The following is a 23,850-nucleotide window of genomic DNA, read 5'->3' as shown; positions in this document are numbered from 1 at the left end:
ACACACTCACCACTCAAATCGGCGCCATTACTGTCTCCCCAGGTGTCAGGTGCCGAACCGGAAGTGCCTCAGGTCACATGATCACCTGCCGGTCACCTGATAATGTCATGTGATAACGTATCACAGTAACATGGGTGCGTTCCCGGTCACGTGACCGCGACCGCACCGCGTGACGTATCATAGTAACGTGAATGCGTTCCCGGTCACATGACCGCGGCCGCATCACGTGTCCTAGAGCTCTGGATCCCGCGCATGCGCAATGGTGCTGAAACAGGACTTAGACATCGGACATACACACAGCCAACAACATAAAGAAAGGATGGTGAAGTATAACATGTAATAAGTGAGTGATGAATAATAAATAATAAATAATAAGTATAAAGTGCAAGGTACAGTGCAGAGTGCCACACAGTGCTTAAAAGGTGAAATAAATAGGTGAACAGTGAAAACATAAAAAACAAATACCCACCGTGACACTTACCCACTATATAATCTGAAAATTCAATATCTGGATATATGATAATTAGACAAATATATATGTACATAATAGTGTATAGACACAAACATAAACATAAAAAACACCCAAATAGTAAGCTGTGTACATGCACAGATGAATAGTCCCATTTAGAGGTAGCTATATAAATATAATAGTAAATACTAATTCAAATATAAATATAAAGTGCATCATTTATAGTTAATAAATAAATAAGAAAGTATATAATCCATAATAAGTGTAAAAATACAAATATATATACAATGTTGATAAGAAATTCATAAACACCTAAATTGCAATTGCACATATCCCCAACTAGGTGTAACTCGATTCATATCCACCTCTGTGAGTCAGAGTATATATCACCAATACAAAGAATACCATAAAAAATACACATAATATAGAGTACCATCCACAAGTAACAAGATAAATATTGCATAGGGACCAGATAATATATATGTCCAATATGGGGGAGGCCAGAGAATGCCCCCCACATCTGGGCTAGATGATCAAACATGATTACACCTGGAGAAAAAGAAAGAAAAAAGAGAGAGAGAAGAACAAATAAATAAGTAAAAAATCAAATAAACCAGTATATCCTGCTGGGGGAAAGAAAAAGCAACAAACCAACATACAATGTTCACATATAACCTAAATTAAAAACAATTAAAATATATAAAAGATATATATAAAGAACAAGACAAACCTGAAATTCAGCCATGGGTAGATATTCTGACCATCTGTCTTGGTTATCGGAAATGTAGCATCTCTGGTATTGCTCTAGGGATTGATTCATGCGTTCTGTCTGCCCATTGGTTTTTAGAACGACAACGTTGCCCCCAGCAAACCACAAAATGCTCTCCAGAACTTAGAGACAAACTGAACGCCTCTATCTGACACAATATTTACTGGTAAGCCATGTAAGGCAGGGCTCACACTGTATTTTTGCAATCTATTTAACGTATAAGTTTTATGGCAAAAATGGATGTATAAAAAAACGGATGCAGTTGTGTGTCATCCGTTTGGATCCGTTTTTCCATTGACTTCCATTCTAAAAATAAAAAATACAAATCGAAACGGATGCGTTTTTTTAACGGACAAAAAAGTAGTGTTTACTACGGTTTACTGTCCGTTAAAAGTGACCAATTAAAAACGAATACATTGAATGGATTACAAAAACGCAGTGTGAACCCAGCCTAAACAGAGGACATGGCGAACAAACAGACTTTCTAAGGACTTAGCACTGGGAATTGTCTCTGGTTCCACCTCGCCATTTCACAGAAACCAAAACTCCTGGACAAGGCGTCTGCCTTAACAGTTTTAGAACCTGGGCGATATGTAACAATAAAATTAAAATGGTTGAAGAACAACACCCAGCTACCTTGTCTGGGATTTAACTTATTGGCCTTGTCCGAATATAACAAGTTTTTATGATCAGTTAATACTGTTACTTGGTGTCTGGCTCCCTCCAGGAACTGTCTCCACACCTCAAAGGTCCATTTAATGGCCAAAAGTTCTTGGCTGCCAATATTGTAATTGATTTCAGAAGTGGAGAACTTCCTGGAAAAGAATGCAACAGTGTGTGGTTCTTTTCCCTGCCCCAACACCAGCTTTGGATGCATCCACTTCCAACACGAATGGCAGCTCAGAGTCTGGATGCACCAATACAGGGGCAGAAGAGAAACTTCCTTTTAACTGGGTAAAGGCCTGTTCGGCCTCAGGTGGCCAAGAGGTTGGGTCCACACCTTTTTTGGTTAACTCTGTGAGAGGTTTGACAGTCAATGAAAAGTTATGAATAAATTTCCTATAGAGGTTGGCAAACCCCAAGAACCTCTGAACCCTTTTTCAAGGTAGTGGGTCTTGCTCATTCAAGCACTGCTGACACCTTCTTAGGGTCCATTTCTACCGAGTTAGGAGTTATTATGTATCCAAGGAACCCAACCTCTTTCACATCGAACAAGCACTTAGATAGCTTGGCACACAAAGAATTCTTTCCTAACCTGGATAATACCTCACGGACGTGCTTAACATGAGATTCCCAGTCCGTGGAGTACATAAGAATACCATCCACGTAAATAACCAGGTATTGACTAAACAAGTCACGAAATACTGTATATTGTTGACGAATCTCTGAAAAACGGCAGGAGCATTACTCAACCCGAAGGGCATTACCAGATACTCGAAATGCCCCTCGGGAGTGTTAAATGCCGTGTTACATTCGTCACCTTCCCTGATCCGGATCAGATTGTAGGTGCTCCGAAGGTCAATTTTAAAGAACCAATGAGCACCTACTACCTGGTTCAGAAGATCCGGGATCAGGGGAAGTAGGTGCTGGTCCTTTATAGTTATTCTATTAAGCTCCATGTAATCAATACAAGGGCGGAAGCAGCCATCTTTTTTTTTATATACAAAAAAAGAAACCAGCACACAGTGGTGACACCGAATGCCAGATGTGACCCTTCTTCAGACTGTCTTGACATGACTCCCGCTCTGGGGGGGACAAGTTAAAAATACGGCCTATAGGAAACCTGGCTCCAGACATGAGATTGATGGCGCAGTCATACGGACAGTGAGGGGGCAAGGTGTCAGCAATGGCCTCATTAAATACGTCTGCAAAGTCAGTAATATAACTAGGGAGATCAGAGACATCATTAACAGTACATACTAGGGGATTTACCTTAGTCAGATGGGAACCACAGGAACTACCCCACTTAATCAGCTCTGTGGTTCTCCAGTCAAAACCCGGGTTATGCAGACATAGCCATGGTAAGCCCAGAATGATATCTGTGGCTAGCTTATCCATTACAAAAAACGATATCTCCTTATGATGGAGCCACCCAACCTGCATGGCCACTTGGGGAGTACGGTATTTCACTGCTCCACCACTCAGAGGGATAGAATCTGTGCCAGTCACTGTAAAAGGACAACAAAGGGGTACCAATTCAAGACCCAATGACATTGCCACTGGGGTACGGATAAAACTCAGGGAGGCACCTGAGTCGACCATAGCAGAACACGCAAAAACAATATTCTTAGAAACCAGGGTAACAGGTAAAAGAAACATCACACCGGTGTGCCTGAGTGACCCTCCAGACCATCACTCAGGCACTGGAGTTTCCCAACTTCTGAGGAGGCTTAGAAGGACAGTCCTTCAGATAGTGACCAAGCTTCCCAAAATACAGGCCAAGGGAGAGCTCCAGGCGATTTTACCTACAGACCGTGGATTCGTCAGGGGTCACTGGAGGTGGAGATGGCTCCGTAACCTTGGAAAAGGACTTAGGAAGCTGGCTGGATCTTGTCTGAGCTGTCGTCACCCCCATTTTTACCTGTTTCCTCTCCCTCAGTCTCCTGTGAATGGTAACAGCAAGTGTCATGTAAGCACTAAGGGGGTCAGGAGTGGGGTGACTAACCGTAACATCCTTTATAGGGTGCACCATTGGCGGAACTCAAAGCAGTATTCTTCCACGGTGCGATGACTAGAGATGAGCGAACCGTCCGAGGTTCGGGTTCGGTTTGCTTATCTCTAGCGATGACCCTGCTGGATGGACAAAAGATGGGATTCCGCTACAGTGACACGGTTGGGGTCATCGTATATGTGACCGAAGAAGAAGACAAATGTCTCTACTGAACACTCAGGAGCCTCAGGAAGAAGGGCCAAGGCCTAATCCTGAGGGGGTCCTTGGAGAAGGGAGACAACCATAGCAACCCCCGCAGAGTCTGAAACAAACGGATTAAAACGGAAACACAGGTAACATGATTCCCTTAAGGTCCGAAACTTGTCTGAGTTTCCATCAAACCAGGCAGTAGCCTTTTTGACTTATGTTGTACTACCTGTCACCGAGTTCTGTATCAGGGATGATGGGGAGGTAGTCTGGGACAAATTGTCCACCTGGTTAGACAGTTGCGCTACCAACCCTGCAACACCCTTAAGTTGAGTAGCCAACTTATCAAGGCGGTTGGAGACTGACGTGTCGGTACTCATGCCGAACCGCCGGGAGAGACTTCGGTAATGGCCTGTGATAATGTCAGGTAGGGGCGTCTGGTATGACAACAGACAGGTGCAGCCCTAGGACTGTCACCCGCCCCAGCTGTCCCTGTCTACTTGCCTCGACAGCCCTAAATGGCAGCAGACAACTGGGCGGCGTTCCCTAACCTCATCAAAGTGGAAACACAAAACAGAGACAAGACTAACACAAAAAGGGGATAGTCTGAGGTCCTAGTCGGTAACAGACGGTCAATATAAGTACAAAGTAAAGACCCAAAGAATAGATAGAGTACAGGCCAAAAGTTGGGTAATCAGGAGTACAAGTCAGAGTAATCGCTAGATGAAGAAACGCTCGATAACTCGGCTGTATTGCAGGCAAAGGATGAAAACAGGGGAAGGTACTTATGGAGCCTGGAGTCCCAGCCCCAGGCGTGATTGGGGCTGAGACTCCAGGTCCTGCCCAGATACCGATAGCTAACTGGTGCGTCAGCTGTCAATCAATAATCAGCAAACACACTACACCTTATGCTGATCGGCCAGGGGAGGGAAACCCTGTCCACTGCTACAAGGAATAGCAGAGCCTCTACCATGTAACCCACATACATTGTCCCACATTTGTTACATATTACAGGAGCCTCTAGTAAAGCTGTAAGGCTGCTTATAGATAATACGATGCTTGTGATTCATTTTTGCATTTGTATTATGGGGGCAGATTCTGGAACAGAGAGCTGAGGAGGAAGCATCATCGATCCCTATGATCACTTATTAGGTTATTCGACGGCTGGGATGGGACTTAGAGACGAAATATGGACACAAAAACATCATTAGGTGCTGGAAAATGGTCTGATGTTGTAAACATGGGATCTCTAATCCAGACACCCCTTATAGTGTGATATCATGGGACGTTTACACAGACAGATTATTGAAGCCAAAGCCAGGAATGGATTTGAGAAGAGTAGAACTCTCAGTCTTTTCTTTCTGACCTGTTCCCTGTTTATAGTCTGTTCCTGGCTTTGGCTTCAATGATCTGTCAGATAAAACTGTGTAAACATGAGGCTTTCTTTCCACATTTGCATTCTGAATGCGGTTGCACCCGCTCCCCTATTTCTTCCCCCGCAGTTGTGCAGCGGCTATTGGTTGGAGTATGGCTATGGGTATAGTCGCATACAGAACACAGTGTAGAGGAAAGTCAGATGAACCTGCTGATTTTCGGAGGAGCAGTCACCTATCTTATGTGTGTGGGGAGACCTCCTGGTATCATATGTATCAAGAATATCAATGCATTTTCCATTTGTTTTCCATGGAAAAAAAGAGAAACCTGTCAGCTGTTTGAATGTTCACATGTATGTAGGGATCAGAAGAGAAACCTGTTGGCTGTTGGAATGTTAACGTGTATGTAGGGATCAGAGGAGAAACCTGTTGGCTGTTTGAACATTCATGTGTATGTAGGGATCAGAGGAGATAGCTGTCGGCTGTTTCAGTGTTCACATGTATGTAGGGATCAGAAGAGAAACCTGTCGGCTGAATATTAACATGTATGTAGGGATCAGAGGAGAAACCTGTCAGCTGAATATTAACATGTATGTAGGGATCAGAAGAGAAACCTGTCGGCTGAATATTAACATGTATGTAGGGATCAGAGGAGAAACCTGTCGGCTGAATACTAACATGTATCTATGGATCAGAGGAGATAGCTGTTGACTGAATGAACCTTTATGTGGTCAGCTGAACAAACGTTTGCCTGACAGCTATTGCCTGTGGATTTCACCCCTGAAGGACAGAGCTCACAATGACCTGGTGCCAATTTTCATTCTCACATTTAGTTTTTTTTCCTTATTTCTCCATCCACAGGGCCATGTGAGGGATTGTTACTTTTCTCAGAAATAAGTGTACTTTATATTGGCACCTTTCAATCTACCATAAAATGTATGAAGAAACCCCAAAAATATTAATTATGGGGTGAAATTGGGTAAAAAAAGCTATTCTGCTGGTTTTAGGGCGTTTCCGTAACGCACTGTACAGTAAAACAGACCCAATATCTTTATCCTTCAGGTCAGTCTGAGTACAGCGATGTATATGTGTTTTCCCTGACGTCCCATCAGCGGCACAATAATCGGGTATTTTGCCTCTGTGTACTGGGCAGGACAAAAGGAATATTTAATAGAACCGACCAATTAAAAGAAAGACTCCTCCCCTCCAGGAGTATAAAGGTAGCCTAATAATAATACAATACAATAGGGCGGGAAGCTTGTGCCACTGATGGGACTTAAAGAAAACACATTAACATACAGAATGTTAACTTCCCTGACGTCCCACAGCGGCACAATAATGGGTATTAGCACATACAAAACCCCCTAAGGGAAGGCCACCTGCAACCAATGAAAAAAGCACTGGAGCAGATACGGAACTGATCCTGTAATATTTGAAAAAAGTCTTGGGAGAAGACCATGATGCCGACAGGCAAATCTGATCCAGAGGAATCAATGCTTTTTCGGCCCCAGAAGAAGAAGCCACCGAGCGAGTGGAATGTGCCTTAGTGAACTCTGGAGGATCCATATTACTGTGTAAGTAACACATACTGATACATTCTGTAATCCATCTATTATAATAAAATGTATAGTATGGTACCGTGTTAGCCAGAAAAATCCATATCGTGGTAAATACTTGTAATCAAAGTATTTTAGGAGTGATACCTTTATTGGCCAACAAAAAATTGTTATCGCTGTGAGCTTTCGGGATTCACAAGATCCCTTCGTCAGACAAGTTCACAAATGAATCCCCCCCCTTATTCACAGATGTCTCTCCTTTCTTGCTTGTAACATCCCTGAAATTTTGTGCTGTTTCTGTAAGTTATTTATTCGTTTGTGAACTTGTCTGACGAAGGGATCTTGTGAATCCCGAAAGCTCACAGCTCTAACAATTTTTTGTTGGCCAATAAAGGTATCACTCCTAAAATTCTTTCATTACAAGTATTTACCACGACATATAATCCATCTAGAAATTGTTGGCTTGGAAGCCTTCATTCCTTTATTCTTCCCCATAAAGGAAATGAATACATTTTCGGATTTTCTGAACTCTTTAGTACACTGTAAGTACATTCTTAGACATCCTACAATATCCAACTTTTCCAAAGTCTGGTCTTTGGCAATCGCTTCCTGAGATAAAGTAGGTATGGAAATCAGCTGATTCAGGTTAGAAAAACATGGCACCTTTGGAGCGAAAGTAGGTAAGTGTTGTAGAAGAACTTTATCTGACAAAAAAGTAGTATAGGGCTCAGAAGAAGACAGAGCCTAAAGTTCTCCTATTCTTTTAGCTGAAGTTATGGCTAAAAGAAAAACAGTTTTCAAATTAAGTAATTTGAGGGAAATTTCAAATATGGGTTCGAAAGGCTGGGCCGCCAGGACTTTTGAGAACTAAAGATAGATCCCAGGGACATACTGGTCTAGATATTCTTGGACGGAGACGAGATATGGCTTTAGTAAAATTCTTTACCTCTGGAATCTGGAGAAGTCTCTTCTGTAAGAAGACCGACATGGAGCCTAACTGAACCTTGAGGGTACTTGGTGAAAGTACCAAGTTGGCCTTTATCGAATCCATCTTGCAAAAATTCCAGTATGTCTGGAATAGAGGGATCAGTAGGGTCTTTTTGTCTAGAAGAGCACCAAGTTTGGAAAACTCTTCTGACTCTAGCATAAGACCTGTTGGTGGCTTCACTTCTCGTATGAGAAAGTGTATCCAGTACTCTATTGGAAAAAACCTTTATTCTTCAATAAGGTCCGTTCAATCTCCAAGCTGTTAGGTGGAGAGACTCCAGATCCTGACACAAGTGAGTGCCCTCAGACACTAGGTTGTGTATCGTCGGTAATTTCCAATAGTCTCCCTTGCTCATGGATATGAGTTGGGCAAACCAAGACCTCTTTGGCCAAAATGGTATGACCGCTAAAAGTGAAGACTGGGTGGGAGGAGGAGAACACCAGTCCTGCCCTACACCAGGCCAAAATAAAACTACTCACTGGGTGTAGGCTACCTTTATACTCCTGGAGGGGAGGAGTCTTTCTTTTAACTGGTTAGTTCTATTAAATATTCCTTTTGTCCTGCCCAGTACACAGAGGCAAAATACCCCATTATTGTGCCGCTGATGGGACGTCAGGGAATGTATGGTTATAGAGCTTTTCTAATGTTTTACTATTTTTTAACAGTAAAGCTTTCTTTTCTGCACATAGGTGTGATTACAATCGCTCCATTGTTTATTTCTCATCCACGGGGCTGTATGGGGCGTCATTTTTTGAGCATAATCTCTAGTTTTTATTAGTACCATATTTGTGTAGATAGGATGTATTGATCATTTCTTTTTTTTACATTTTTTATATATATAATGTAATTTAAAAAGTCGTCAATCCTGGCGTTTTTAACGGCTTTTTCTTTATGCCGCTCACCGTGCGGGAATATCATCTTATTGTCAGGAACCGGATAGCTGGACAATACAAGACAGTGATTCCTAAGCTCAGCCCCGCCCACTGTCCTCTACCTATTTGCCACAATCCGCCCTAAGATGGCGGCGAGCAACTGGGCGTCAGTCCCTGCACTGGCTAGGTGGGACACAAAGACAAGACAGACAGACAAAACACAATAAAGAATGGTCGACAGTCCGGGTCACAACAAACGGGCAGCAAAAGTACAAAATCACAATCCAAAGGCGAGGTCAATAAACAGGCAATATGGTCAGGGCAGGCGGCAAGCAGGAATGGTCAGAAATACAAAGCAGAGTCAGAATAAACAGAGCAAGAATAGCAAACACAGAACCAGGCAGAGACAAGCTCAATATCCGGCAGTGAGAGGCAGGCTGGCAGACACTATATAGGAGACCAGAGGTCCAGTGCAGAAGCTGATTGGACCAGACCCCTGATCTCCTCAGAACACCTGGGGCAAGAGCAACCTGACTGGCAGGGAGAACAGTCAATCAGACTAGCTAACCAGCATCAGAGTTAACTCCGGAGTGGCCAGGAGTATCTCAGGCAAAGCGGGTGTGGCTGAACACACAGAAGGAAATAGAGCAGTGTTCAGACAAGGTTCAGGTTACTGCTCAAGACACACAAAACACTGAAATCAGCGCCATCTCAGCCGCGCAGCACGAGCCGAGGGGCGCACGGAGTTCATCCCAGGCACATTCATGACACTTATTTTAATAGATTGGACAATTACGCTATGATATATAATATGCTAATTTATTTTTACATGTTTATTTATAAAATGGGAAATGGGGTGATTTAGACTTTTATTAGGGGAGGGGCTAGGTCAATATATATTTTTTTAATTCTTACACTTTTTAAGTCTCTCTAGGGAACTATTAGCTGCAAACACTGGATTACACGCACTGGTTAATGCCACAGCACAGATGAGTGGTATCCGCTGTCTTCTGGTGGACCCTCTCAGAAGATCAGGCTGCAAGGATCTGTGTACCTGCACCAGTCACACTTATACGCCATGTGGGCGGCCGATCGCAGTGGCCTGTCACTGACTGTGAGGACCCGGCTGTCCACATTACATTATTTAAGTGAATGGCCCCCTTCCCCATGTTCCCCCTCCCGCTAAACCCGGAAGTGTGGTGCATTTTACTTACGGTATTACTGTCGCCACCATCTTGGGACAATCACGTCCTCTTCAGGAGGCCAATCGCTGATGACGTGCTGGAGGGGGGCCGGCATGAGGGAGGGCTGGAGCGGTCAGGCCGGTCTCCTGAAGATGACGTGATTGTCCCAAGATGGCGGCAAGGGTCGACATTAATACTGTAAGTATAATGCACCACACTTCCGGGTTTGGGGGGGAGAGGACATGGGGAAGAGGGCCATTCACTTAAATAACACATATTACAATGTTGTTTAATGCTAAAGACCGCACTATCCCTTTAACGCAATTTGGAGTAAATGTGTCCTCAGATCATAAACAGCAGTTTAAATCAAGGTTTTATGTTAAACATTTTTTTTATGGAGTACAGTGACACCAGTATATAGATAACACAGACAGGAGTACAGTGACAGGTGACATCAGTATATAGATAACACAGATAGGAGCACAGTGACAAGTGACACCAGTATATAGATAACACAGAGAGGAGTAAAGCGACAGGTGACACCAGTATATAGATAACACAGACAGGAGTACAATAACAAGAGACACCAGTATATAGATAACACAGACAGGAGTACAGTGACACCAGTATATAGATAACACAGACAGGAGTACACTGACAGGTGACATCAGTGTACAGATAACACATGTATTCACAATAGCTGAAGCTCAGAGTTCCCCTCCCCCTCCCTGTAGAATGACCTCCTTACAGGTCACAGAGCATGCCTAGAAACCTCTCCGCTTCAAGCGAATAGGGTCTGCTACAGACCATTGTGTCTGTACCACTGGGCTTGCTGTAAAGCATATGTTTAACTGTTGTTAAAACTGGCTCCCCCATAATAATGTACAAAAAAAATGTACAATCATAAAAAGAAACACTGAGCATTAAAACATCTAATCGGTAAAACTAGACTGTTGGGAATTGATGATATGTTTCTGTATTTTCAACTTATCTTTACTTCTTTGTTTGGAAGAAAATATAAAAATAAAGATGTTAAAAAAACCCATCTAATCGGTAAATCAATAAATCAAGGTGATAGAGTCACTTATAGCTGCCGCTAAACCGAAGATCAGCCAGAACGTGGCGGAGTTACCCAGGGGCAGATTAACTTCACCATAGGCCCCGGGCTGTTCACCAAGCCTGCCCCCCCCCCCCCCCACTGTAACTATGGCAGCACTAGCGGGGTGTTCATAGTACAGGATAAATAATGTCATGATGCCCTGATTTGTCCAAAATTGCGGTAAAAAGCAGCAGTTTTTTGCAAATCACAGCAGAACTGTAGCCGGAGACAATACTGCACTGAAAGTATAAGTCTTTTTTGGTGGTCATGGGCCCCCAGGAGCTCAGGGCCCCGGGCTACCACCCAAACCGCACCTATTATAATCCACTAGTGGAGTCACCCGTCAGGTCATCTGTCCATCAACATACCAGGATAGATCAGCAGATCAGGAGGGCTGCGAAAATAAAAACAAAAAGAGGGTCGTCCCGCCAGAAGTGACAAATGATCAGCTGATCCTGTCATACATATGTAGTCTCTGCTGATCCTGTCATACATATGTAATCTGTGCTGATCCTGTCATACATATGTAGTGGCCGCTGATCCTGTCATACATATGTAGTGGCCGCTGATCCTGTCATACATGTGTAGTGGCCGCTGATCCTGTCATACATGTGTAATTCCTCCTCATCCTGTCATACATATGTAATCTGTGCTGATCCCGTCATACATGTGTAGTTCCTGCTGATCCCGTCATACATGTGTAGTCCCTGCTGATCCTGTCATACATGTGTAGTCCCTGCTGATCCTGTCATACATGTGTAGTCTCTGCTGATCCCGTCATACATGTGTAGTCCCTGCTGATCCTGTCATACATATGTAGTCCCTGCTGATCCTGTCATACATGTGTAGTCTCTGCTGATCCTGTCATACATGTGTAGTCTCTGCTGATCCTGTCATACATGTGTAGTGGCCGCTGATCCTGTCATACATGTGTAGTCCCTGCTGATCCTGTCATACATGTGTAGTCTCTGCTGATCCCGTCATACATGTGTAGTCCCTGCTGATCCTGTCATACATATGTAGTCCCTGCTGATCCTGTCATACATGTGTAGTCTCTGCTGATCCTGTCATACATGTGTAGTCTCTGCTGATCCTGTCATACATGTGTAGTGGCCGCTGATCCTGTCATACATGTGTAGTTCCTGCTGATCCTGTCATACATGTGTAGTCTCTGCTGATCCTGTCATACATGTGTAGTTCCTGCTGATCCTGTCATACATGTGTAGTCTCTGCTGATCCTGTCATACATGTGTAGTCTCTGCTGATCCTGTCATACATGTGTAGTCTCTGCTGATCCTGTCATACATGTGTAGTCTCTGCTGATCCTGTCATACATGTGTGGTCTCTGCTGATCCTGTCATACATGTGTAGTCTCTGCTGATCCTGTCATACATGTGTAGTTCCTGCTGATCCTGTCATACATGTGTAGTCTCTGCTGATCCTGTCATACATGTGTAGTCTCTGCTGATCCTGTCATACATGTGTAGTGGCCGCTGATCCTGTCATACATGTGTAGTCTCTGCTGATCCTGTCATACATGTGTAGTCTCTGCTGATCCTGTCATACATATGTAGTCTCTGCTGATCCCGTCATACATATGTAATCTCTGCTGATCCTGTCATACATGTGTAGTGGCCGCTGATCCTGTCATACATATGTAGTCTCTGCTGATCCTGTCATACATGTGTGGTCCCTGCTGATCCTGTCATACATGTGTGGTCCCTGCTGATCCCGTCATACATGTGTAGTCTCTGCTGATCCTGTCATACATGTGTAGTGGCCGCTGATCCTGTCATACATGTGTGGTCCCTGCTGATCCTGTCATACATGTGTAGTCTCTGCTGATCCTGTCATACATGTGTAGTCTCTGCTGATCCTGTCATACATGTGTAGTCTCTGCTGATCCTGTCATACATGTGTAGTGGCCGCTGATCCTGTCATACATATGTAGTCACAGATCATCATGGCCGGAGACATCCACCCTGGCAGATCATGTGACCTCAGACATTGTGAATAGTTTTTTGTCCGATTTTCTTTGTTTTTGTTGATTTTGAGTGTGAGGAGGATGCGGGCGTATAATCACCTCATCCAGCCCGACAATAGCCGTGTACTCTGATAACACAGGCCGCACTAGGGCATGTGACCATCCCGGCCGCTGATCACAGGCAGTGCCCAGCACTGAGGACAGTCACGTCCTAGGGCACTGCGTCACCACAAGACCTTCACCCTGCCAGCCATTACTGGTTATAGGGGAGGGCAGCCTGTCCAGCAGCTCCATGCCGCAGCCTCTGTCTGTACGACAGCACGGAGCTGGAGCGATCAGGAAGCGGCTATAAATACATACAGCCGTCCCTGTTCTGTGTGAGGGACTGCTCAGTACAACTCCACCCCAGCCACCATCTTCCTTCAGCGGCTGTGGTGCTCTGTGTGTGTGTAAGAGAGACACGGCAGCTGATTGGCTGTGCGGAAGGTCGCTCTGTGTAAGGCAGGCTGTGATTGGCTGCGGGGTAGGCAGCGCTTTGTGTCGCGGGCTGTGATTGGCTGAGGTGGGGGCAGGCTTGTGACTGCGCGTCTTCCCCTCCCCTCCTCAGCTGTGTGACTGTGTCTCTGGCGGTGTCAATGGCTCCTCCTGCCGCGGACAGACGGGGCTTACGGGAGGGGATCTTTTCGGGGCTCCTGTGAGAGCTCCACACACCGGCAGAGTGACGGGGAGCGAGGAGGAGCCGACCAGGAGAACGAGAAGCGGCGGTTGGACTGTGAGGCAACGGCAGGTCGCGCTCTCTCACTCCGTAACCGAAGCAGGGGCGAGCCCAGCTCTGAGGGAGCAGCCAGGAGCCCGGCCCTCCTCCCCCCGACAGTCAGCAAATGAACTCGGTCAGAGCAGCGAACAGGAGACCCAGGCGAGTGTCGAGGCCGCGCCCGGTGCAGCCGGAGAGAAACAACGCCGGGGAGCGGGGTAAGAGCGGGGGCGGCGGAGGGGGGAGGGGGAGGCGGGGGCAGCTGGATTACAGGCCGCACGGGGATCCCGGGGCCTACTCCCTCAGCAGCCTCGGGGGGCGCTGCCAGGAAAGTGCGCGGCTTGTGCTGGGCCTCAGGCCGCGCTTTGTCTCCGCTCCACACGGCGGCCCAGTAACCGCAGCGTCTATACAGCGGCCTGTGAGCGGCCCACGGCAGCGGCTGCTCTCCGGGTAACACACAATGCGGCCCGTGATCGGCCCATCGACCCGAATACAACACTGGGTGCTTACAGTTTCCTGTTGTCATGGTGACCGATGGCGTAATATGGGGCTCGTGTGACGTAATAATCGTTAGGATATCGTATCGGCCGCGGTCTGTATAACATGTGACCTGAATGGCGTCGTGTCCCGTCCTTTATTCTCTGACACGGTTGTAGGTTGTAGCGTGTTCTGTTGTCGTGGCGGCTCGTGACGTAAAATTCGCTTTGTCCTACGTTAAACCAATAGAAATTCGTCTCGGTGATGCGTGTGATTTACCGTGTTCTGACCCGTGATAGTCGCTGATAATATCAATAGCGAACGATCAGGGCCGCCGTCTGACCTGTGATCTGATTGGCATTGTAGTGGTGTAGGCCGTGTATTGTCCCGACTCTTGTAGTGTCGTGGACGTAACAGTGAAATTGTATTGGGCGCAGTCACGGCCAGATTCCTGGTCAATATATTGTCATCGTCTATAGCGGTATTGTCTTGAACGAGATGCGAGAGGATTTTTTATTGCGTGGTCAGAACTGAGAACAATTCTGGCCACGCAATAAAAAGATCCTCATCTCGTCTCATTCATGACAATACCTCTAAAAACGATAACCATATATTGACCTGGAATCCGACCGTACGTCACAGACTGCGGCCAATACAGTTTCCTACCAGTTTTACCGTTAGATGGCATGTATGGCGTACGTACAGGTGAACTCTGGTAAGGTCACATGATGATGTCTGACTTTGTGCCAAGTTTAGTGTTGGCCACAAAACGACAATTCCCATAATACCCTGACGGCCTTCAGCTGTCTATATTTCAACCTCTACGTTAGACCTGTGTCTCCCTTACCTGCGCCAAGTCTTTGTGTCTGTGGGAAGCCTATAGCAAAGTCTTTATTAAGATTGTGTAAGGGCAGCGTATTCAAGCTTGTGACTCTCCAATGGTTACAACACCCATCATGCCCTGCCATCAATTGGCTGTCTATATTCTAACCCATGTGTTCCCCCATCTTGTGGCTTTCCAGCTGTTGCAAAACTACAATCCCAGTGGTGCCCTAGTGTTATCCCATGTCGTCTGTGAATCTCCAATTGGATCTTACGATATAGTTGGATATACATTGGCATGCACGCTCCAGTGATGTCATATTGGGACATTGGGTCGTTGGCACCAAGTCTTCAGAAGCCATTGGTCAGATTTTGTTTCTTTTAGGCCCAGTGTTTTCCTACTAGTTTCTCTTCACTGTTACTCTCAGTATTCTTAGAGTATGTTCACACTAAGTAACTCGTCACATCCTAACACAGATTCTGCATTGAATTTCAAGTCCTTTTGCTGAAGACTGTCAGTGCACGATGGAAGATGTAGTTTTGCGACCGCTGGAGACTCGCAGGTTGGGGATCACTGATGTTTTTGTAGAATACGTTCACACCGAGTAACGTGAGGTACATCCGAGAAGAAATGAGAAACTTGCAATCACATGCACACGTTGTATTTTTCCCACAGAATGCATTGTCCTTACACAGTGGTCTGAGCCAGATGGGCAAGAAGCACTCGGGGATGTCCTATCCGACGGACCATTAGATGTCCTTCATGATGGCTGCTTATTTCAACATGAGTTTTTATATTCCAGGATCTGAACTATGTTACAAAGCATATATGTTGGCGTGCAAAACAACAAGCCCCATTAAAGGTCTCCAACTCGGGACAGCCTAGGGGGACAGTTCAGCCTTAGAGTCACTGTCGTGTTTTTTTTTTTTTTTTCAGAAATCAATAGTCCAGGCGATTTTAAGAAACTTTGTAATTGAGTTTATTAGTTAAATCTTCCATTATCTGCATTCCTTTTCCCAGGTCCCCCCCCCCTCCTCTTTTCCATCCACTGCAAAAAATCAGGAAATTGTGACTTGTTGCATCAGATGTACCCAGTCTGTTCTAGGGAGGGGAGGAGGGAGTTAGCCGACAGCAGAAAGCAGATAACAGAGGATTACAGGCATGGAGCTGGGTGACAGCTGTAATCCGAGCTCAGAGAGGTCAGTGCTGACTGTCAGAGAAGATAAAGGGTGAGGTATTTGTAGATTAACTCTTTGATGTCCTATTTTGGTCTTGTATTTAGCTCTCTCCATAGGAGAACAATGAAGACAGGGGGGAGAGCTTCAAACGGAGAGCTTTCGGCTAATAAACCAATTACAAAGTTTCTTAAAATCGCCTCGACCATTGATTTCTGCAAAAAAATATTTTCACGACAGTGACACTTTAAAGTGACTGTACCACCAGGCCCAGGCTGAAGCACTGGAGGCGGCCGACCTACCCCCAGTGGGTAGAAACCACAGCCCCTCCATGACATGACCCCATTAGAATCAATGGAACCCTATCATAGAGGGGCTAGGGTTTCCTCCCACTAAGGGTGGATCGGCCGCCTCCAGTGCTTCAGCCTGGGCCTGGTGGTACAGTCATGCATGGTGCATTTTTTTCGCCCCCTGAAAGATCTCTCTTTTAAGCATTCATGTATCAGGACTTTTTTTTCATCACTGTACTGTATTTATAGGAGGCTTTAGCGGAAATGTATATTGGGGTCCCTTAGAGCAGATCTAATATGCATTCTACCTTTACAACCAAATCCTGTTGATGTCATTGGGAAATCTTAGTCCGCGCCACAAATAGTATTTTTCATGCAGAACTTTTCAGATTGTTGCTGGTTTACGAGACATTTTGTATCATTGTCTATGGAAAATGTATTGTCCTGACACATTGGTTACAGATCCAACCATCCATTGGATGTCATCCTTGGTTCGGTTGGCTGGAAATGTTTGCAGATTTTTAATGCAGGTTCAGAACAGACTTTTTATGGGATTTATATTGGCAGCGATACGATGTGTCCAGGTGAATGTTGTGATGAGGTCATATCGGGACATTGTGTGTATTGGCGCAGTCTTTGTGTCCATAGGATTATTTAGCAGACATTTGTGTCCCTTACAGGCAATGTCTTCCAAACTGTTTCTCTCCGGCCGTTGCCTAACTACAACGCCCATCATGTCCCAGCAGCCTTTGGCATATAATCAGACATGAGGGTCCTCCCTCTACTATATAGTTTGGAATGCTTTATGGGGCAGATTCCTTTTTATTAGAGTAAGACAGGGTTCACACAAGGCATTTGTGTTATAGAAAAAAACATGCCATTGTGGGCATTGGATTGGATCCGTTTTTTCATTGAGTTCTATTATGAAAAATAGGATTGAACCAAATCCGCATTTTTTTTTTATTTTTTTTTTATAAGCACACAAAAACTTTGACCACATTTTCCTGTAAGAAACCATATAAAAAGTATTGAGTAAACAGACTGCAAAAACGCAATGTGATCTGTAGATATTCTATGTCATTGCTGCTTTCCAGTTGTGAAGCTGATCTCTCATCATGCCCTGACAGCTAAAATGCGTTGGCTTTTGTGTGTGTGACCTGTGTTGTCCTGATTTGTTTAGATGAAGATGCTGTCAGGTAAGAAGGGATAGGAAATAGAATACCTAAGGTGGAATATTGCATCTTACAATCTGTATGTTTTTCTTTTTAAGCATTTTTTACAATTGTAAAAACTGCTCTGGTGGGCTCCTATTGGGCTCTTGTCTTTGTGGGAAGCTAGCCGACATTTGTAGTATCACAATTTGTGGTTAGCCTGCTCTTGCAAAACTACAACTCTTTAACGTTTCCTGACCACCTTTAGCTCTCAGTGCATGATGGGAGTTGTGGTAGGTTTGGCGATCAGTCTTAGTATTTTCAGTCTTCTGAGATAAAGTTCAATTTAAATTGTGTGAAAATCCCCTCAAGATTCCAGTCCCATTGATGTCAATAGGAAACTTGTAGCCATGTGCACACCTGCTAGTTTTCACGCATCATTTTTTGAATTTCTCTTCAGTTTTTGATGCTGATCCATGTAGATTCATCACATTGTACTTTTTAAAATCCCCCTCCAAATCCTCTTTGATGCAGATTTTGATAGGAATTTCCTTGTCAAATCTGCATGAAATTTGCTCATTTCTTTATCCTGTGTGAACATACCCTTAGGACTTAAATGCTGCAGGGAGGAATTTCCCCATTTAAATCTACAGCATCTCAGGTCTGTGTGAACAAACCCTTAGGCCTCATTCACGCGTTCAGTCATTTTTCAGGGTTGTACATTATGTCTGCAGGCCGCAAAAAAATTGTCTGTAGTATATCTGTAATTCGTATTTTTTGTGGCTCTGCATGCATTGAGATGGGGTAAATTACGGAGATCCAGATTTTTTTGTGGATGTATCCTATAGACTTCTATTGGTCAGCTGGTCTGTACTAGGACTTTTTTTTTTTTTTTTTTTTGCTGAATCCATAAAACTCTGGGTAGTGTAAATAGCCCAATAGAAATCAATGGTCCTTAAATTTGTCATTTTATGGGTCTTGTGCAAAACTTTGACAAGGTACCTCTGATGGTGAGAGATCACTGACCATCTGTGTAACACCTCAATATTACTACTGTGGTGTAATAAAACTTAGAACAGGCATATACTATGGAGTATGGATCCACTGCTGACAGAACCTGGTGCTGGTGCATTGTGGGTTCTGTCATAGAAACATGGTGTAAAGGGAAAGTGGCTCAGTTGCCCCCGGCAACCAATCAGATTCCATCTTTCATTCCTCACAGACTCTTTAGAAAATGAAAGGTGGAATCTGATGGTTTCTTTGGGCAACTGAGCCAGTTTCACTTTACACCATGTTTGATAAATCTCCCCCAATATTCCCATCCGGTGGCTCTCCAGCTGTTGCAAAACTAAACTTAATAATAATAATAAAAATATTTATTTGTATAACGCCAACAGATTCCGCAACGCTTAAACTTCCCAGCATACCCACAATCTTAAGGGGAATTAGGGGGCATGAATTTTGAGGGTCTTGCTTACAAGAGCTTACAGTCTAAGAAAATGGGTGGTGGGGATCACAAGGAGTAAGGGCCTGCTCCCAGGAGCTTACAAACTTTGAGGAAGTGTGATGGGTGAGGCAAATGGTATATCCCCCAGTACCTCTGTATTTTGGCGCACGCTGAGCCAGAGTTGTCACATTATAATTTACCCTCTCCCCCCAGTAACTTAAACAGCAAGTGTGACTTGTCTACCTATTTGTACACGCTTTACAAAACAAACATCCTCAGTCCGTCACGTATTGTAGCGGCCCAGGAGTGCGTATGTTTTGAAATGGTAATGACTGTAAAGGGAGCTTCAGGTAAGTAAAGTAATATTCTTCCCTCCAGGACACTTTAGTAAATGTAGAGGGACAGTGCTGTTTAGAAGTCACGGCTGAAAGACCTTTTTATAGTTTTTGTTGCAGTTTTTTTTTTTTTTTTTTGACCCAAAGCCAGAGGTGGACCGAGCTGGTAAGGAAAGTATAAGATCTTCATATGACACATGGTATAGAACCTATTGATTTCTAGCACTTACGATCATGTGGAGGAAGCTTTAGTTTTTGCTTTATATTTCCTATTTCTTTTAATCCCATTCCGAATACTTTGAGGCAGAACTGTCCTTAGTTTATAGCAGGTTGTTGTGGTTTCCCCGCACGTACAGGTGAAGCATATGAAACCAGTGAGTATCACCTGTGCTACCAACAAAATCTACTGTAAAAAGTTTAGGTTTTCTGCCTGGTTCTCTACCATGTGGAACACTATCAGGCTCAAATCTCACACGTTTTGAGTGTTAGGGTACTATTACACGGAACGATTCAGCCGATTATCGCTCCATGTAATAAATACAACGATCAGCCGATGACAACGATCATTGGCTGATCGTTGATATAGCTTCTGACCTATTTTCGTCGGGCGCCGACCGCGCACCGCTACGTGTAATACCTATCCATGTTCCAGGGCTGCTCCTGCGGTCTCCCCGGGTCCCGCTCACTCTAGCTTCAGAGTGGCCTGTCAGCTGACAGGCCGCCCGGCCAATCACAGGCCGTGGCGGCACCGGCCTGTGATTGGCTGAGAGGCCTGTCAGCTGACAGGCCACTCTGAAGCTAGAGCGTGCGGGACCTGTGGAGAAGCAGAGCGCAGCTGCAGCCCTGGAACGTGGATAGGTAATGCATGTAGTTTAAACAAGGGCTGCAAGGACATCGATAACTATGTCCTTGCAGCCCTTGTTAAACGATTATCGGGCCGTGTAATAGGCCCAGTAAATGCTCGTTTACAGGTATTATTGGGCCCCCATCGGCCCGTGTAATACCACCCTTAGGGTCCTTTTAAACAACCTGATATTAAGGAGCAAGGGAGTGCCACCCCTGCTGCCGCTCCGATTGCCACCCCTGCCGCCGTTCCGATTGCATAACACCCCCCCCCCACCCCGCTTCTCCGATCGCCCCCGCTGCCCCGGCCACGAGCATACGTTACCTGTTCCAGTCAGCCAATCAGTGCTCCTCTTCAGCACTGATTGGCTGAAGAGGAGCCGTTTGATATTCCTGGCTCCCCTCTTCAGCCAATCAATGCACGGCAGCACTGATTGGCTGAAGAGGAGCCGTTTGAATGCGCTGAAGAGGGGAGCCGGGGATTTCGAAGACCTGCTACGCGGAGCAGGTAACGTATGCTCGTGGCCGGAGCGGCGGCGGGGGTGGCGATCGGAGCAACGCAGGGGGCCGGGCTGCGGGCGGCCGGACTTCCGCGCGACGACTGTTTACACGGCAAATTTTTTTTACGAACAACGAATTAAGAACAAGATAAAAGATCAAAATGAACGATTTCTCGCTCGTCGTTCGATCGTTCACTGCGTTTCCATGTACGATTATCGTTCGAATTCGATCGTTATTGTGCAAATTCGGACGATAATCGTTCCGTGTAAACCCAGCATTATACGAAGTGATTATTGGCAGAATAGGGCTAATAATCGCTTTGTGTAGTAGGGCCTTTACCCAGTTGAATTGTTAAACTTTTACCCATTTTTGATCTGTTTTTGGAATATTCATGTGGAAGCCAGTGAAGTAACACCAGATGTGCCCCTGCTATACTAGTCTTCAAGGCTTGTGAATCACAGAAGTTTGAGAGCTTAGTAGTAGCCTAATGGTGGTTTTACACGGAACGATTTGTCGTTAGAATTTGCACGATAACGATCGAATTCGAACGATAATCGTACGTGTAAACGCAGCAAACGATCAAACGACGAACGAGAAATCGTTCATTTTGATCTTTCAACAAGTTCTCAAATCGTCGATCGTTCACAAAAAATTCGCAGATCGTTCCATGCAAACAGTCTTTAAACGATTTCACCTATGTGTAAGATCGCAAAACGATCGTTTAATGATTTTTCCGTACGATGTATCGTTCCGTATAAACGCTGATCGTTATAAAAAAAACATTGTTCATTCAAAATCGTTAATCGTGTGATCGGGCGAATTATCGCTCCGTGTAAAACCACCATAAATGCTGCAAAGGCTACTCTGATAAGCTTGCAGGTGTAACTAATACATAAATGGCCACATTCACACCTGATGGCGTTCTCTACCATAGATCCCCTGCAATGTACACAGGGCTGTATGGGATGGGGGGGGGGGGGGGTGCTGATGGATCACAATTTTTCCCTTCAGGTTGTTGTTGTGTTCCACTGCAGAAAAGGCCTGTGCTGTGTAGACTCGGCTCTAAAGACATTGTAAGGTAAAAAATCTTTGTTCACATCCCCCAGCGAGCTAGTGTAAATTTATACTGAAATAAATGCTGGTGTGACGCTGTGGTGCAGAGTATATTGAGGAAAAATATTACACCCACACACTTCAGTAGTTTTGTAAAGGGCAGAATTGTGCTACACTCCCACCCCCTGTGCACCAAGCCACCTCCCCCCTGTGCACCAAGCCGCCTCCCCCCCCCCCGTGTACCAAACCACCTCATTTACATATTGAGTGAAGTGACAATAATACTGAGGATGAAGGTAAGAAAACGTCTTCATTCTCATTGTTTGCGTCTTCTAACCTGTTTGTTTCCCTTTTAAGTGTATTTCCCATGATTCCTTCTATAGCTTACTGCACCTGAGGGCTGCATGGTGACAGCGAGTCTGCGTTTAGTCTTATACTTGTAGTCACTCTTTCCTTATGCAGAAGTGTCTAATTTCATGAACTTTTTCTTAACCATGACTTGCATTTTTCTATTCTGTAGGAAGCTATCCACATGTCATGGTAATACTACAATTTATTACCAAATCATGGTCAACTCTGGGGTCTTCACTTTAAAGGGCCCAGTACTTCAGAGTGTGAGGCAATACTTGTCATAGCATTGCCTTCAATGCATCCCCGCCCCACCAATCAAACAAAAAAGTGTAAATTGTCAACCAATTGTGAACAGCATCTCAAAAATCCAATATAAAAATACTTTAGTTGTCTATTTGAAGATTAAAAGAAAAATGGGAAAGTTAAAGGAGAAGTCCGGCGAAAATGTTAATGTATTGTATTGCCCCCCAAAAGTTATACAAATCACCAATGTACACTTATTACAGGAAATGCTTATAAAGTGCTTTTTTCCCTGCACTTATTACTGCATCAAGGCTTCACTTCCTGGGTAACATGGTGATGTCACTTCCTGGATAACACGGTGATGTCACGACCCGACTGCCAGAGCTGTGCAGGCTGTAGCTGCTGGAGAGGATGATGGCAGGGGGATGCTCAGTGTCCCTCCAGTGCCCTGTGTCCCTTTGCCATCATCCTATCCAGCAGCCACAGCCGACACATCTTTCGGAGTCAGGTCGTGACGTCGCCATGTTATCCAGGAAGTGACGTCGCCATGTTATCCAGGAAGTGACGTCGCCATGTTATCCAGGAAGTGACGTCGCCATGTTATCCAGGAAGTGACGTCGCCATGTTATCCAGGAAGTGACGTCGCCATGTTATCCAGGAAGTGACGTCGCCATGTTATCCAGGAAGTGACGTCGCCATGTTATCCAGGAAGTGACGTCGCCATGTTATCCAGGAAGTGACGTCGCCATGTTATCCAGGAAGTGACGTCACCATGCTATCCAGGAAGTGAATCCTTGATGCAGTAGTAAGTGCAGGGAAAAAAGCCCTTTATAAGCATTTCCCGTAATAAGTGTGAGTTGGTGATTTGTATAACTTTTGGGGGGAAATACAATACTATACTATGGGAGATGTTGTGATGTCCGTCTCGAGTGTTTAATCTATGTCTAATAAGATTCCTGTCCTGTCTCCTCAGCCAGATGACTGGTGTCCTGGCATTTACTTATTGCTTCAGATGACAGCTAGCTCCATGTGACCCAGTGAATCCTTGCGTCATCCTGCAGCGCTTCCTATCAAAATAGTTCACTAGTAAATAGAGCTTGTAGATGCAAATATAATGAACTCATAAAGACACTATGTTAATGGGACAGCAAATGGCAGTGACTCAGGCTACTCTGCATACAATGGGAAGAGACTATGTACACTCTGCTCTGGGCCTTACATATCCCTACAAGCCCTGTGAACACGACTTCTGTAGT

At 44.9% G+C, this 23,850-nt stretch overlaps 1 protein-coding gene across 1 annotated transcript in view; it reads left to right on the top strand.

Moving 5' to 3' along the window:
• The first annotated feature begins 13,729 nt into the window (after positions 1-13,729).
• The window catches only part of FBXO11 (F-box protein 11), a 61,269-nt gene continuing 51,148 nt past the window's right edge, over positions 13,730-23,850 (top strand). Inside the window, exon 1 of the mRNA XM_069954921.1 lies at positions 13,730-14,123. Coding sequence (XP_069811022.1) covers positions 14,033-14,123 — 91 coding nt within the window. The 5' untranslated portion in view covers positions 13,730-14,032. The remainder of the gene's footprint in view (positions 14,124-23,850) is intronic.

The sequence above is a fragment of the Dendropsophus ebraccatus genome, chromosome 15 (genome assembly GCF_027789765.1).
Source record: "Dendropsophus ebraccatus isolate aDenEbr1 chromosome 15, aDenEbr1.pat, whole genome shotgun sequence".
Lineage (NCBI taxonomy): Eukaryota > Metazoa > Chordata > Amphibia > Anura > Hylidae > Dendropsophus > Dendropsophus ebraccatus.
Note: the sequence above shows the minus strand (reverse complement) of the source record. Positions and strands in the feature narration are given on the sequence as shown.